Here is an 18,250-nt window from a genome sequence, read left to right as displayed (position 1 = left end):
TTGCTCCTGTACTCGAATCCTCTCGCTATGAAGGCCAACATGCCATTTGCCTTCTCAACCGCCTGCTGCACCTGCATGCTTACCGTCAGCGACTGGTGCACAAGGACACCCAGGTCTCATTGCACTTCCCCTTTTCCCAATCTATTGCTGTTCAGATAATAATCTGCCTTCCTGTTTTTGCCACCAAAGTGGATAACCTCGCATTTATCCACATTATACTGCATCTGCCATGCATCTACCCAATCACCCAACCTGTCCAAATCATACTGGAGTTTCTTGGCATCCTCCTCACAGCACACACGCCCACCCAGCTTTGTGTCATCTGCAAACTTGGAGATATTACATCTAGTTCCCTCGTCTAGATCATTAATATATGTTGTGAATAGCTGGGGTCCGAGCACCAATCCCTGCGGCACCCTACTCGTCACTGCCTGCCACTCGGAAAAAGACCCGTTTATTCCAATTCTTTGCTTCCTGCCAACCAGTTCTCTATCCAAGTCAGTACCTTACCCCCAATCCCATGTGCTTTAACTTTACACACTAATCTCTTATGCGGGACCTTATCGAAAGCCTTCTGAAAGTCCAAATACACCACATCCACTGGTTCTCCCTTATCTATTCTACCAGTTACATCCTCAAAAAATTCCACTAGATTAGTCAAGCACGATTTACCTTTTGTAAATCCATGTTGACTTTGTCCGATCCTGTCACTGCTTTCCAAGTGCTCTGCTATTACATCTTTTATAATGGAGTCTAGCATTTTCCCCACTACCGATGTCAGGCTTACCGGTCTATAATTCCCCGTTTTCTCTCTACCACCTTTTTTGAATAGTGGGGTAACATTAGCTACCCTCCAATTCATGGGAACTGTTCCAGAGTCTATAGAATTTTGGAAGATGACCAGCAGTGCATCTACTATTTCTAGGGCACTTCCTTAAGTACCCTAGGATGTAGATTATCAGGCCCTGGGGATTTATCGGCCTTCAATTCCGTCAATTTCCCTAACACCATTTCTCTACAAATACTGATTTCATTCAGTTCCTCCCTCTCATTAGACCCTATGTTCCCTAACATCTCTGGGAGGTTATTTGTGTCCTCCTTTGTGAAAACAGAACCAAAATATGTATTTAGTTGGTCTGCCATGTCTTTGTTCCCCATTATAAATTCCCCTGATTCTGACTGCAAGGGACCTATGCTTGACTTCACCAATCTTTTTCTCTTCACATATCTATAGAAGCTTTTACAGTCAGTTTTTATGTTCCCTGAAAGCCTACTCTCATACTCTAATTTCCCCCTCTGAAATAATCCCTTTGTCCTCCTTTGCTGATTCCTAAACTGCTCCCAATCCTCAGGTTTACTGCTTTTTCTGGCCACTTTATATGTCCTCTCCTTGGATCTTATGCTATCCCTAATTTCCCTTGTTAGCCACAGTTGAGTCACCTTTTTTGTTTTATTTTTATGCCAGACAGGGATGAACAAGTTCTGTAGTTCATCCATGCGATCTTTAAATGTTTGCCATTGCCTCTCCACCGTCAACCCTTTAAGTAACATTTCCCAATCCATCCTAGCCAACTCGCGCCTCATACCATCGTAGTTTCCTTTATTTAAATTCAGGACCCTAGTCTCTGAGTCAAATACTTCATTCTCCATCTTAATGAAGAATTCTATCACATTATGATCACTCCGTCCCAAGGGGCCTCGCACAACAAGATTGCTAATTAATCCTTTCTCATTACTTAATACCCAGTCTAAGATGGCCTGATCTCTAGTTGGTTCCTCGACATATTGGTCCAGGAAACCGTCCCATATACACTCCAGGAATTCCTACTCCACAGTATTGTTACTAATTTGGTTAGCCCAATCTATATGTAGATTAAAGTCACCCATGATAACTGATGTGCCCTTATTGCACGCGTCTCTAATTTCCCATTTAATGCCATCCCCAACCTCAGCATTACTGTTTGGGGGTCTATATAAAACTCCCACTAATATTTTCTGCCCCTTGGTATTTCTCAGCTCTACCCATACAGATTGCACATCATCAGAGCTAATATCCTTCTTTACTATTGTGTTAATCTCCTCTTTAACCAGCAATGCTACCCCACCTCCTTTTCCGTTTTGCCTGTCGTTCCTGAATATTGAATACCCCTGGATGTTGAATTCCCAGCCTTGGTCACCCTAGAGCCATGTCTCCGTAATCCCAATTGTATCATATCCGTTTACATCTATTTGTGCAGCTAATTCTTCCACCTTATTACGAATGCTCCTCGCTTTAAGACACAAAGCCTTCAGGCTTCTTTTTTTTAACACCCTTAGACCTTTTAGAATTATTATTTACTATGGCCATGTTTGATTTAAAACCTTGATTTCTCTGACTGCCACTTTTGCTTTTCTCCTTCCTGTCTTTTGCTTCTATCCTTGCTTCCCTTTCCTCTGTCTCCCTGCACAGGTTCCCAACCCCCTGCCATTTTAGTTTAAACCCTCCCCAACATCACTAGCAAACACTCCCCCTAGGACATCAGTCCCGGTCCTGCCCAAGTGCATACCGTCCAGTTTGTACTGGTCCCACCTCCCCCAGAACCGGTTCCAATGTCCCAGGAATTTGAATCCCTCCCTCTTGCACCATTCCTCTAGCCACGTATTCATCTGAAATATCCTTCTATTTCTACTCTGACTAGCACGTGGCAATGGTAGCAATCCTGAGATTACTACCTTTGAGGTCCTATTTCTTAATTTACCTCCTAACTCCCTATATTCAGCTTTTAGGACCTCATCCCGGTTTTTACCGATATCGTTGGTACCTATATGCACCACGACAACTGGCTGTTCACCCTCCCCCTCCAGAATGCCCTGCAGCCGCTCCGAGACATCCTTGAACCTTGCACCAGGGAGGCAACATACCATCCTGGAGTCTCGTTTGCGGCCTCAGAAACGCCTATCTATTCCCCTTACAATAGAATCCCCTATCACTATAGCTCTCCCGCTCTTTTTCCTCCCGTCCTGTGCAGCAGAACCACCCACGGTACCAGGAAGTTGTCTGCTGCTGCCTTCCCCCGATAAGCCATCTCCCTCAACAATATCCAAAGCGGTAAATCTGTTTGAGAGGGGGATGGCCACAGGGGACCCTTGCAATACCTGCCTGCGCCTACTACTCTGCCTGGCGGTCACCCATTCCCTTCCTGCCTGTGCAGCCTTTACCTGCGGTGTGACCAACTGATTAAACGTGATATCCACGGCGATATATTTCTAAATCAGGATGGTTTGTGACTTGGAGGGGAACTTGGAGGTGATGGTGTTCCTATGCACCTGTTCCCCTTGTCCTTCTAGGTGGTAAAGGTCACGGGTTTGGGAGGTGCTGTCGAAGAAGCCTTATACTATGGTTGCCAACAGAATTATTCTGGTATTGAATACAGTTTTCTCAATTTCAGGAGGGGCTGCGAACGTTATGTGTGGCTTACAAAGTCCTTAGCAGTGAAGAATACCAAGATGTTCACACACTCCTTCAGAATGCGAAACTAGCGCTCCAGGAGCGGGACAGGAAGCTTGCTGAAGCTTACGATGTGGTTGAAAGGGACCTGGATTTGCTTGGAGCAACTGCTGTGGAAGACAGGTCAGAGAGAGGCAGATTTGAGTGACTTTTAAATCTGCTCTCATTGGTCAAAACAAGCATGAGCAATAGGTTACAATTAGAACCCGAGTTATAATAGACTGCGCTAATTTAGTTTCATATAATAAGTAGATAAACTAACTTGTAAAACCTGTTGGTTAAAACTGCAATACGAACATACAAAAATGACGGGCTGGAGAAGACCAGCTAGTCCTTTAAGCCTGCCCCACATCACGATGGCTGGAGCATCACAGCTGAATAGTCCTTTCCACCCCACCTCACAACCCCCCTGCACAGCCTCCTTCCAGAGGCAAAAAAACAGAAAAAACCCAGGGCCAATAAGGGAAAAATATTCTGTAAAATTCCTCTCTGACCCCCTCAGGCAATCAAAACCAGCCCAGGAGATCACACGACCGAGCATTATCTATAAAGACACTTGCGTTCTACGAAAAGGGGCATGTTTTAATTTTTGGCCACGACACCCAGCTGTACCTCACCACCACCTCTCTTGACCCCTCCACTGTCTCTAAATTGTCAGACTTGTCCGACATCCAGTTTTGGATGAGCAGAAATTTCCTCCAATAAAATCTTGGGAAGACCAAAGCCATTGGCTTCAGTCCTCACCACAAACTCCGTTCCCAAGCCACCAACTCCATCCCTCTCCCTGGCAATTGTCTGAGGCTGAGACAGACATTTTGCAACCTTGGTGTCATATTTGACTCCAAAATGAGCTTCCGACCACATATCTGCACCATCACTAAGGATGGGCAATAAATGCTGGCCTTGCCAGCAACACCCACATCCCATAAACGAATAAAAAAACCCGCCTATTTCCACCTCCGTAACATCGCCCAATTCTGCCGCTGCCTCAGCTCATCTGCTGCTGAAACCCTCATCCATGCCATTGTTACCTCTAGACTTGACTATTCCAATGTACTCATAACCGGCCTCCCCATGTTCTACCCTCCATAAATGTGAGGCCATCCAAAAATACTGCTGCTTGTCGCACCAAGTCCCGTTCACCCATCACCCCTGTGCTCGCTGACCTACATTGGCTCCCAGTTAAGCAACACCTCGATTTTAAAATTCTCATCCTTGCTTTCAAATCCCTCCATGGCCTCACCCCTCCCTATCTCTGTAATCTCCTCCAGCCCCACAACGCTCCGAGATCTCTGCGCTTATCTAATTCTGGCCTCTTGAGCATCCCCGATTTTAATCGCTGCACCATCGCTGGCCGTGCCTTCAGCCGCCGAGGCCCTACACGCTAGAATTCCCTCCCTAAATTTCTCCGCCTCTCCATCTCTCCTCCTTTAAGATGCTCCTTAAAACCTACCTCTTTGACCAAGCTTTTGGTCACTGTCCTAATATCTCCTTATGTGGCTCAGTGTCAAATTTTGTTTGATAATCGCTCCTGTGAAGTGCCTAGGGATATTTTACTATGTTAAAGGTGCTATATAAATACAAGTTGTTGCTGTTTGCTTCAGTTGCAGCAAGTGGAACTATGCATTAGATTTTTCAACCAATAAGATATTGTTCAATGTGATTGTTTTTCAGATTGCAAGACAAGGCTGCCGAGACTGTGGAAGCTTTGCAGAAAGCTGGGATGAAGGTCTGGGTTCTCACAGGAGACAAGATGGAAACGGCTGCAGCAACATGCTATGCATGCAAGCTTTTCAGAAGAAATACACAGCTATTTGAGCTGACGACTAAACGAATGGAAGAGCAGAGTTTACATGATGTTCTCTTTGATTTGAGCAGAACAATTCTCAGGCAGAGTGAGAGTTTGCCGAGAGACAGTTATTCAGGGTGGGCATTTCAGTTAATTCATCGATTCTTTGCCATTGCGACCAAATGTTAAACTTCTCAATTGCAAGAAAAGCTAATGGTTCAGAATCACAGAAATCACAGAAACCCCACAGTGCAGATAGAGGCCATTTCGGCCCATCGAACCTGCACCGACACATATCCCACCCGATCCCCGTAACCCCTACACCAACACATATCCCACCCCACGTATTTAATCCCCCTACCACTAAGGGTCAATTTATCATAGCCAATCAACCTAACCCGCACATCTTTGGACTGTGGGAGGAAACCGGAGCACCCGGAGGAAACCCACGCAAACACGGGGAGAATGTGCAAACTCCACACAGACAGTCGCCCGAGGCCGGATTCGAACCCGGGTCCCTGGTGCTGTGAGGCAACAGTGCTAACCACTATGCCACCGTGCTGCCACGTTAATTATCTTAAGTTTGTAATTTGAGGTATTTCCATTAAATGGGACTTATTTTGGGTATTATAAATAGGGGCCTAGAGTACCAGAGTAAAGAGGTAATAAATTTGTACAGAACATCAGTCAGACCACAGTTAGAGACTGTGCGCAGCTTTGGGCTGCCCATTACAGAAAGGACATAAAAAACCATCGAGAGAGTACAGATTCACCAGGATGATGCAGGGATTGGAAGCTATAGTTATGAGGAGAGACTTGAGATAATGGAACTATTTCCACTGGAGCAGAGAAGGCCAAGAGGAGATTTAACAGAGATTTTCAATATTAGGAAGGGTATTGATAGAGTGAATAGGGAAAAACTATTTTCTCAGGTTAAGGAGTCAATGGCAAGAGGTTGTCAATTTTCCTTAGATCATAAACCTGAATTTCTCTAGAAACATAGAAGATAGAATCAGGAGTAGGCCATTCAGCCCCTCGAGCCTGCTCCGCCATTCAATGAGATCATGGCTGATCATCCAAACTCAGTAACCTGTCCCTGCCTTCTCCCCATATCACTTGATCCCTTTAGCCTTAAGAAATATATATAACTCCTTCTTGAATATATTTAATGAATTGGCCTCAACTGCCTTCTATGGTAGAGAATGCCACAGGTTCACCACTCTCTGGGTGAAGAAATTCCTCCTCATCTCTGTCCTAAATGGCTTACCCCTTATCTTTAGACTGTGACCCCTGGTTCTGGACTCCCCGCCATCGGGAACATCCTTCCTGCATCTAGTCTGTCTAGTCCTGTTAGAATTTTATGTTTCAATGAGATCCCCGCTCATTCTTCTAAACTCCAGCGAGTATATGCCCAATCGACCCAATCACTCCTCATACATCATTCCTGCCATTCCAGGTATCAGTCTGGTGAATCTTTGCTGCACTCCCTCCATGGCAAGAACATTCTTCCTCAGATAAGGCGACCAAAACTGCACACAATACTCAAGGTGTGATCTCACCAAGGCCCTGTACAGCTGCAGCAAGACATCCTTGTTCCTGTACTTAAACCCTCTCGCTACGAAGGCAAACATACCATTTGCCTTCTTAACCGCCTGCTGCACCTGCATGCTTACCTTCAGCGACTGGTGCACAAGGACACCCAGGTCTCGTTGCACTTCCCCTTCTCCCAGTCTATTGCCGTTCAGATAATAATCTGCTTTCCTGTTTTTACCACCAAAGTGGATAACCTCGCATTATACTGCATCTGCCATGCATCTGCCCAATCACCCAACCTGTCTAAATCATACTGGAGTTTCTTGGGATCCTCCTCACAGCACATACGCCCACCCAGCTTTGTGTCATCTGCAAACTTGGAGATATTACATCTAGTTCCCTCGTCTAGATCATTAATATATATTGTGAATAGCTGGGGTCCGAGGACCAATCCCTGCGGTACCCCACTAGTCACTGCCTGCCACTCGGAAAAAGACCCGTTTATTCCAACTCTTTGGTTCCTGTCTGCCAACCAGTTCTCTATCCAAGTCAGTACCTTGCCCCCAATCCCATGTGCCTTAACTTTACACGCTAATCTCTTATGCGGGACCTTATCGAAAGCCTTCTGAAAGTTCAAATACACCACATCCACTGGTTCTCCCTTATCTATTTTACCAGTTACATCCTCAAAAAATTCCAGTAGATTAGTCAAGCATGATTTACCTTTTGTAAATCCATGTTGACTTTGTCCGATCCTGTCACTGATTTCCAAGTGCTCTGCTATTACATCTTTTATAAAAATGGACTCTAGCATTTTCCCTACTACTGATGTCAGGCTTACCGGTCTATAATTCCCCGTTTTCTCTCTACCACCTTTTTTGAACAGTGGGGTAACATTAGCTACCCTCCAATCCATGGGAACTGTTCCAGAGTCTATAGAATTTTGGAAGATGACCAGCAATGCATCTACTATTCCTAGGGCCACTTCCTTAAGTACCCTAGGATGTAGATTATCAGGCCCTGGGGATTTATCGGCCTTCAATTCCGTCAATTTCCCTAACACCATTTCCCTACAAATACTGATTTCATTCAGTTCCTCCCTCTCATTAGACCCTATGTTCCCCGACATCTCTGGGAGGTTATTTGTGTCCTCCTTTGTGAAGACAGAACCAAAGTATTTATTTAATTGGTCTGCCATTTCTTTGTTCCCCATTATAAATGCCCCTGATTCTGACTGTAAGGGACCTGCACTTGACTTCACCAATCTTTTTCTCTTCACATATCTATAAAAGCTTTTACAGTTAGTTTTTATGTTCCCTGCAAGCTTACTCTCGTACTCTATTTTCCCCCTCTTAATTAATCCCTTTGTCCTCCTTTGCTGAATCCTAAACTGCTCCCAATCCTCAGGTTTACTGCTTTTTCCTTCCAATTTATATGTCGTCTCCTTGGATCTTATGCTATCCCTAATTTCCCTTGTTAGCCACGGTTGAGTCACCTTTTTTGTTTTATTTTTATGCCAAACAGGGATGAACAAATTCTGTTGTTCATCCATGCGATCTTTGAATGTTTGCCATTGCCTATCCACCGTCAACCCTTTGAGTAACATTCCCCAATCAATCCTACCCAACTCGCGCTTCATACCATCGTAGTTTCCTTTATTTAAATTCAGGACCCTAGTCTCTGAGTCAGCTACTTCACTCCCCATCTTAATGAAGAATTCTATCATATTATAGCTTCTTATGACACACCTTACCAAAGGCCTTCTGAAAATCCATATACACTGCTGCATTCTACTTACCTATCCAAGTAGTCACTTCTTCCAAAAAAAATTCTATTAAATTTGATAACTCTGTGCTGGCTGCCCTTGATTAATCCATTCATTTCTAAATGCTCATTCATTTTATCTTGAATTATATATTGTTAAAGTTTGCTCACAACTGACTTCAGACTAACTGGTCTAGTTCATCCTTCTCTTTCTTTAACAAGGGTATTACATTGGATACAATCCCACAGCACTGTTTGCATATTTAACGAGGATTGAAAAATTGTGGTCAGAACCTTGCAAATTTTCTCTAACTTCTTGCAAAAGCCCAGAGAGCAGCCATCTGTGCCCAGTGACTTATTAACCTTGAGTTATGTTTATTATTTTTCTTAAACCAATTTGTTTTGGTTTCACTTGGCCAGTGCTTGGACGGGCTTCACTTGGCCAGTGCTGGGACTAGAGTCCTGGCGGATCATATAACTAGGGCTGTAGAGAGGGCTTTAAACTAACTAGTGGGGGGGAGGTTTCTAGAGAGCAAATAATAAAAATGACAACAGAGAAGGTCATAGACTTGGGTAGCAGTGGGGAAATTAAAAACCAGAGCGTGTCAGGAAGGGGCAGAAGGTATGGAGTAAAAGGTAAAGTAATAAAAAGGGCAAAAGCAGGAACTAAGTGTCACAAAACATATTTGAAAGTTCTCTATCTGAATGCACGTAGCATTCGTAACAAAATAGACGAGTTAATGGCACAAATAACTACATATGGGTATGATCTTGTGGCCATTACAGAAACATGGCTGCAGGGTGACAATGCCTGGGAATTAAACATACCAGGTTATTTAACGATCAGGAAGGACAGGCAGGAAGGAAGGGGAGGTGGGGTGGCTATGTTAATAAAGGAAGGAATCACTGTAATACAGAGAAATGATATTGGGTCAAAAGATCAGGATAATGAAACAGTTTGGGTGGAGGTAAGGAATAATAAGGGGAAAAAAACACTAGTGGGCGTAGTCTATAGGCCTCCGAACAGTGGCAACTCTGTTGGACGGAGTATCAATCAGGAAATAGTTGAGGCTTGTAATAAGGGAACATTTATAATTATGGGGGATTTTAACTATCATATTAATTGGACAAATCAAATTGGGCAGTGCTGCGTTGAGGAGGAGTTCATTGAGTGTATTAGGGATGGGTTTCTTGAGCAGTATGTAACTGAACCGACCAGGGGGCAAGCAACTTTAGATCTGGTCCTGTGTAACGAGACAGGATTAATTAAAAATGTCCTAGTAAAGGATCCCCTTGGAATGAGTGACCATAACATGGTTGAATTCCATATTCAATTAGAGGGTGAGAAGGTTGGATCTCAAACAAGCGTGCTAAGCTTGAATAAAGGAGACTATGAAGGTATGAGAGCGGAATTGAGTAGAGTGGATTGGGAAAATAGATTAAAGGGTAAGACGATACATGATCAGTGGTGTACATTTAAGGAGTTATTTTACAACTTCCAAAAAATATATATTCCACTGAGAAGGAAAGGGTGTAAAAGAAAAGACAGCCATCCGTGGCTAAGTAAAGAAATTAAGGATAGTATTCGACTAAAAACAAGGGCATATAAGGTAGCCAAATCTAGTGGGAGGATAGAGGATTGGGAAAACTTTAAAAGACAGCAAAAAATAACAAAACGATTGATTAAGAAAGGGAAGATAGATTATGAAAGTAAATTAGCAAAAAATATAAAAACAGATAGTAAGAGTTTTTATAGTTATATAAATGTAAAAGGGTGGCTAAAGTAAATGTTGGTCCCTTAGAGGATGAGACCGGGAAATTAATGGTGGGAAATATGGAGATGGCAAAAACACTGAATGAATATTTTGTATCAGTCTTTACAGTAGAAGACACTAAGAATATCCCAACACTGGACAAACAGGGGGCTATAGGGAGGGAGGAGCTAAACACGATCAAAATCACGAAGGAAGTGGTACTCGGTAAAATAATGGGACTCAAGGCGGATAAATCACCTGGACCTGATGGCTTACATCCTAGGGTCTTGAGGGAAGTGGCGTTAGGGATTGTGGATGCATTGGTAATAATTTTCCAAAACTCCCTGGACTCAGCAAAGGTCCCGGCAGACTGGAAAACTGCTAATGTAATGCCCTTATTTAAAAAGGGCAGTAGACAGAAGGCTGGAAACTATAGACCGGTTAGCCTAACATCTGTGGTAGGTAAAATATTGGAGTCCATTATTAAGGAGACAGTAACAGGACATTTGGATAATCATAATTTAATAGGACAAAGTCAGCATGGTTTTATGAAGGGGAAGTCATGTTTGACAAATTTGTTGGAGTTCTTTGAGGAAGTAACATATAGGGTGGATAAAGGGGAACCAGTGGACGTAGTGTATTTAGACTTCCAAAAGGCATTTGACAAGGTGCCACACAAAAGATTATTGCTTAAGATAAAAAATCACGGGATTGGGGGTAATATTCTGGCATGGATAGAGGATTGGCTATCTAACAGAAGGCAGAGAGTTGGGATAAATGGTTCATTCTCAGACTGGCAATCAGTAACTAGTGGTGTTCCGCAGGGGTCAGTGCTGGGTCCCCAACTCTTTACAATGCATATTAACGATTTGGAGGAGGGGACCGAGTGTAACATATCAAAGTTTGCAGATGATACTAAGATGGGAGGGAAAGTAGTGAGTGAGGAGGACATAAAAAACCTGCAAGGGGACATAGACAGGCTAAGTAAATGGGCAGAGATTTGGCAGATGGAATACAATACTGGAAAGTGTGAGGTTATGCACTTTGGCAGGAAAAATCGTAGAGCAAGTTATTATCTTAATGGCAAGAAACTTGAAAGTACTGAAGTACAAAGGGATCTGGGGGTCCTGGTGCACGAAACTCAAAAGGTTAGTATGCAGGTGCAGCAAGTGATTAAGAAGGCCAATGGAATGTTGGCTTTCATTGCTAGAGGGATAGAATATAAAAATAGGTATTGCTTCAGTTGTACAAGGTATTGGTGAGACCGCACCTGGAATACTGCATACAGTTTTGGTGTCCATACTTATGAAAAGACATACATGCTCTCGAGTCAGTACAAAGAAAGTTCACTCGGTTAATCCCGGGGATGAGGGGATGGACATATGAGGAGAGGTTGAGTAGATTGGGACTCTACTCATTGGAGTTCAGAAGAATGAGAGGCGATCTTATTGAAACATATAAGATTGTGAAGGGGTTGGATCGGGTGGATGCGGGGAGGATGTTCCCGATGATGGGTGAAACTAGAACTAGGGGGCATAGTCTTAGAATAAGGGGTTGCTCTTTCAAAACTGAGATGAGGAGGAACTACTTCACTCAGAGGGTGGTAGGTCCATGGAATATGCTGCCACAAAAAGCTGTAGAAGCTACATCATTACATAAATTTAAAACAGAAATAGACAGTTTCCTAGAAGTAAAGGGTTATGGGGAGCGGGCAGGAATTTGGACATGAGTCTAGGTTCGGATCGGTCATGGCCCTGTGGGCAGCGGAGCGGGCCCAGGGGCCGTGTAGCCTGATCCTGCTCCTATTTCGTGTGTCTAATTCTGTTAGATTCAGGAGATGGTTCTGTGATAGTAGATTGGCGGTTAAAATCAGATCAGCCATGATCTTATTGAATGGCGGAGCAGGCTCGAGGGGCCGGTTGGCCTACTCCTGCTCCTATTTCTTATGTTCTTAGGTTCTTTTCTATCAGTTATCTCTAACAATTGTTCCATATTCTCCATCTGGTACATCTGCATTCTCACTTCCCAGATCACCAATGCAAAATATTTATTGAGTATCTCCACTGTATCTTCAGACACCACAGTTGCCCTGTAGAGCTTACTTGGCTGTTTTGTAGTCATGGCAGCTCTTCCTTTATCTGTCGCAATTCCTTACCCTTTGACCGTGTCCCTTTATACCCTTCCTTCCCAAGTGTATCTCTCCTTTTTAAACTCCCAGATTGATTCTTCATCGATACCCTTCTGGTGTATTATATCCCCATAACTCACAACTCTTTGCGTGGAGACATTTTTCAGGATTCCCTTTGACCCAGCTTAATTCTGATTCTAAGATTCTGTTCTCTCGTTCTAGATTCCTCTCTGAGGGAAAAGTCTTTCCCTATCAACCCTGTCAATTCTCTTCAATATTTTTAATAGCTTAATCAGACCATCCCTTAAGCTCTTTGTCTCCAAGGTGATATGACTAAGTAGTGATTATCTTCCATGGGAGGGGGTTAAGAAGTGGAGTCTCTTTCAGGTTGAGATGGCTCCAAGATGGCATTCTGATGGTGAGGGAGAGAAACTAAATCAACTCTCCATAGCAGAATTGATCCAATCTCTGAGCCAGATAGGTTGCAATTCCTCAAGACTGTTGACGGTTGACAAGCCAGTCTGGCTCATTAATGGGGCCTGGAGGGGTCATTAGAGGCTGGCGTTCTTCCCACTCTTCACCAGATAACAACATGCATTTATATACCGCCTTTAACATAGAAAAACATACCAAAATGTTTCACAGAGGCGTAACCAGACAAAAATGGACCCTGATCCAAAGAAGGAAATATTTGGAGGGGTTACAAAAAGTTTGGTGGAAGAAGTGGGTTTTAAGGAGGTGTCAGCCGTGATTCAGTTGGTAGCACTCTCGCCTCTTGAGTGAGAATGTTGTGGGTTCAAGTCCCACTCCAGAGAATTGAGCACAAAATCCAGGCTGACACACCAGTGCAGTACTGAGGGAGTGCTGCACTGTCGGAGGTTCAGTACTGAGGGAGTGCTGCACTGTCGGAGGTTCAGTACTGAGGGAGTGCTGCACTGTCAGAGGTTCAGTACTGAGGGAGTGCTGCACTGTTGGAGGTGCTGTCTTTCGGATGAGACATTAAACCGAGGCCCCATCTGCTCTCCGGCGAATGTAAAAGATCCCAGGACACTATTTCAATGAAGAGCAGGGGAGTTCTCCCGGTGTCCTGGCCAATATTTACCCTCAATCAACATCACTAAAAAAAAAGATTATCTGGTCATTATCACATTGCTGTTTGTGGGCACTTGCTGTCCACAAATTCGCTGCCGCGTTTCCATACATTACAACAGTACTTCATTGGCTGTAAAGCGCTTTGGGGCATCCGGTGGTTGTGAAAGGTGCCATATAAATGCAAGTCTTTTTTTTAAAGGTGGAACGGCTGAGGGGTTTGGAGAAGGATTTCCAGAGATGGTGCTTTAGGCAGCTTTTATCTGATTAAACTACAGCAGTATCTGGTTGCAGGATGCCTAGGCTCTGGCCCTTATCAATTTGTGATTAAGCTGTCTGGAATTAGATAAGTAGAGTATTGTACAAGGAGAGTGTGTGCAACAGATATCCGGCAAAGAAACGCTGCATGGATTTTTCAGTGACTTCTTCTGGAGAGTCTTAAACACGGTGGTGGGTTTCAGCATGTCAATCAGCTGATCAAAAGAATCTCCAGAGAATACAACCCAGGTCTACCTATTTTTGCATCATAACTCAACCCCTTCATCATGGGTACCATCCAAGTGAATCATTGCTGGGCTCTCTCCAAGGCAGTGTATCCTCCCTAAGATGTAACGAGAAAGGATTAATTAGCAATCTTGCTGTAAGAGACCCCTTGGGTCGGAGTGATCATAATATGATCGAATTCTTCATTAAGATGGAGAATGAAGTAGTTGACTCGGAGACTAGGGTCCTCAATTTAAATAAAGGAAACTATGATGGTCTGAGGAGCGAGTTGGGGAGGATTGATTGGGGAATGGCAGTCAAAGGGTTGACGGTGGATAGGCAATGGCAAACATTCAAAGACCGAATGGATGAACTACAGAATTTGTTCATCCCAGTTTGGCATAAAAATAAAACAAAAAAGGTGACCCAACCGTGGCTAACAATGGAAATTAGGGATAGCATAAGGTCCAAGGAGAGGGCATATAAATTGGCCAGAAAAAGCAATAATCCTGAGGATTGGGAGCAGTTTAGGATTCAACAAAGGAGGACAAAGGGATTAATTAAGAAAGGGAAAATAGAATATGAGAGTAAGCTTGCAGAGAACATAAAAACTGACTGTAAAAGTTTTTATAGATATGTGAAGAGAAAAAGATTGGTGAAGTCAAGCGCAGGTCCCTTGCAGTCAGAATCGGGGGAATTTATAATGGGGAACAAAGAAATGGCAGACCAACTAAATACATATTTTGGTTCTGTCTTCACAAAGGAGGACACAAATAACCTCCCAGAGATGCCGGGGAACATAGGGTCTGATGAAAGGGTGGAACTGAAAGAAATCAGTATTTATAGGGAAATGGTGTTAGGAAAATTGATGGGACTGAAGGCCGATAAATCCCCAGGGCCTGATAATCTACATCCCAGGGTACTTAAGGAAGTGGCCCTAGAAATGGTAGATGCATTGCTGGTCATCTTCCAGAACTCGATGGACTCTGGAACGGTACCCATGGATTGGCGGGTAGCTAATGTTACCCCACTATTCAAAAAAGGTGGTAGAGAAAAGGCGGGGAATTATAGACCGGTAAACTTGACATCGGTAGTGGGGAAAATGCTAGAGTCCATTATAAAAGATGTAATAGCATTATAAAAGATGTAAGATCATGTCTGACTAATTTGATTGAATTTTTTGAGGGGGTGACTAGGTGTGTGGATGAGGGTAACGCAGTGGATGTGGTATACATGGATTTCAGTAAGGCCTTCGATAAAGTCCCGCACAGGAGACTGGTCAAGAAGGTAAGAGCCCATGGAATCCAGGGTGCCTTGGCACATTGGATACAAAACTGGCTTAGTGGCAGAAGGCAGAGGGTGATGGTCGAAGGTTGTTTTTGTGACTGGAAGCCTGTGGCCAGTGGGGTACCACAGGGATCGGTGCTGGGTCCCTTGCTGTTTGTGGTCTACATTAATGACTTGGATATGAATGTAAAGGGTATGATCAGTAAGTTCGCGGATGATACAAAAATTGGTAGGGTGGTAAATAGCGAGGAGGGTAGCCTCAGTCTGCAGGACGATATAGATGGGTTGGTCAGATGGGCGGAACAGTGGCAAATAGAATTTAACCCGGAAAAGTGCGAGGTGATGCACTTTGGGGGGACTAACAAGGCAAAGGAATACACAATGAATGGAAAGACCCTAGGCAAGACGGAGGGTCAGAGGGATCTGGGTGTGCAAGTACACAGATCCCTGAAGGCGGCGGAACAGGTGGATAAGGTGGTAAAAAAGGCATATGGGATACTTGCCTTCATTAGCCGAGGCATTGAATATAAGAGCAAGGAGGTTATGATGGAGCTGTATAAAACACTGGTTAGGCCACAGCTGGAATATTGTGTGCAGTTCTGGTCGCCACACTACAGGAAGGATGTGATCGCGTTAGAGAGGGTGCAGAGGAGGTTCACCAGGATGTTACCAGGGCTGGAGCGCTTCAGCTATGAAGAGAGACTGGGCAGGTTGGGTTTGTTTTCCTTGGAGCTGAGGAGGCTGAGGGGGGACATGATTGAGGTGTACAAAATTATGAGGGGCATAGATAGGATGGATGCTGAGGAGCTTTTTCCCTTAGTAGAGGGGTCGATAACTAGGGGGCATAGATTCAAGGTAAAGGGCGGGAGGTTTAGAGGGGATTTGAGAAAGAACTTTTTCACCCAGAGGGTGGTTGGAGTCTGGAACTCACTGCCTGAAAGGGTTGTGGAGGCAGAAACCCTCACAACATTTAAGAAGCATTTGGATGTGCACTTGAAATGCCATAGCATACAAGGCTACGGGCCAAATGCTGGAATATGGGATTAGATTAGACAGGGCTTGATGGCCGGCGCGGACACGATGGGCCGAAGGGCCTCTATCCGTGCTGTATTACTCTATGACTCTATGACACTTGGAAAGCAGTGACTGGATCGGACAAAGTCAACATGGATTTACAAAAGGTAAATCATGCTTGACTAATCTACTGGAATTTTTTGAGGATGTAACTGGTAAAATAGATAAGGGAGAACCAGTGGATGTGGTGCATTTGGACTTTCAGAAGGCTTTCGATAAGGTCCCGCATAAGAGATTATCGTGCAAAATTAAGGCACATGGGATTGGGGGCAAGGTATTGACTTGGATAGAGAACTGGTTGGCGGACAGAAAGCAAAGAGTTGGAATAAACGGGTCGTTTTCCGAGTGGCAGGCAGTGACTAGTGGGGTAACGCAAGGATCGGTCCTAGGACCCCAGCTGTTCACAATATATATTAATGATCTGGACGAGGGAATTGGATGTAATATCTCCAAATTTGCAGATGACACAAAGCTGGGGGGGAGGGTATGCTGTGAGGAGGATGTCGTGAAACTCCAGCACGATTTGGACAGGTTGGGTGATTGGGCAGAAACATGGCAAATGCACTATAATGTGGATAAATGTGAGGTTATCCACTTTGGTGGCAAAAATAGGAAGGCAGATTATTATTTGAATGGTAATAGATTGGGAGAAGGGGAAGTGCAAAGAGACCTGGGTGTTCTTGTACACCAGTTGCTGAAGGTAAGCATGCAGGTGCAGCAGGCGGTTAAGAAGGCAAATGGTATGTTGGCCTTCGTAGCAAGAGGGTTCGAGTACAAGAACAAGGATGTCTTGCTGCAGTTGTACAGGGCCTTGGTGAGACCACACCTTGAGTATTGTGTGCAGTTTTGGTCGCCTTACCTGAGGAAGGACGTTCTTGCCATGGAAGGAGTGCAGCGAAGATTCTCCAGGCTGATACCTGGGATGGCAGGAATGACGTATGAGGAGAGATTGTGTCGATTGGGCTTATACTCACTGGAGTTTAGAAGATTGAGAGGGGATCTCATCGAAACCTATAAAATTCTGCCAGGCCTGGACAGACTAGATGCAGGAAGGATGTTTCTGATGGCCGGGGAGTTCAGAACCAGGGGTCATAGTCTAAGGATAAGGGGTAAGCCATTTAGGACTGAAATGAGGAGGAATTTCTTCACCCAGAGATTGGTGAACCTGTGGAATTCTCTGCCACAGATGGCGGTGGAGGCCAGTTCATTAAGTATATTCAAGAAAGAGTTGGATATATTTCTTAAGGCTAAAGGGATCAAGGGATATGGGGAGAAGGCAGGGACCGGGTACTGAATTTGGATGATCAGCCATGATCTCATTGAATGGCGGAGCAGGCTCGAAGGGCCAAATGGCCTACTCCTGCTCCTATCTTCTATGTATCTATGGTGCGCCCAAAGTAGATCACACTATTCCAAATGAGGTCTGACCAGTGCCCTGTACTTGTTTTCAAATTTTTATATAAGATATATGTGTTATGCTGAAACTCAGCACCCCTCTGGTATTTTTGATTGCTTGCTCATCTATCCCTTTCACGCTGTATTCTCCATTTACTGTACTACTTGTCCAAAGCCTACATCTCGCGTGTCATTCCACCCACTCATTTAATCAAAGCTGATTGCAATTTTCTCTTCTCATCACAATCACTGTTTCCTAGCTTAGTATGATCTTCAAATTTGACCCCGGTCATTACCCGCCAATTCAAGAATGTCTTTTTTATTCCAACTTTCCGCTCCTCCCTCTGAATCAGTTTCTTATCAATGCCACCAGATTGGAATAAAATTAAGAGATTGGAACAAAGTCACCATATTTTGTCCCTTTAGCCAATTCTTTCAAATTTAAGTGTTTTAAAAATTCATTCTCA

At 44.1% G+C, this 18,250-nt stretch overlaps 1 protein-coding gene across 1 annotated transcript in view; it reads left to right on the top strand.

The window, feature by feature from the left end:
* The window catches only part of atp11a (ATPase phospholipid transporting 11A), a 302,919-nt gene that overhangs the window by 146,999 nt on the left and 137,670 nt on the right, over positions 1 to 18,250 (top strand). Inside the window, exons 15-16 of the mRNA XM_085999881.1 lie at positions 3,429 to 3,610; positions 5,162 to 5,413. Of these exons, the coding sequence (XP_085856007.1) occupies positions 3,429 to 3,610; positions 5,162 to 5,413 (434 nt within the window). The remainder of the gene's footprint in view (positions 1 to 3,428; positions 3,611 to 5,161; positions 5,414 to 18,250) is intronic.

The sequence above is a fragment of the Somniosus microcephalus genome, chromosome 10 (assembly GCF_052327205.1).
Source record: "Somniosus microcephalus isolate GS21.2 chromosome 10, FLI_Smic_1.0, whole genome shotgun sequence".
In the NCBI taxonomy this organism is placed as follows: domain Eukaryota; kingdom Metazoa; phylum Chordata; class Chondrichthyes; order Squaliformes; family Somniosidae; genus Somniosus; species Somniosus microcephalus.
Note: the sequence above shows the minus strand (reverse complement) of the source record. Positions and strands in the feature narration are given on the sequence as shown.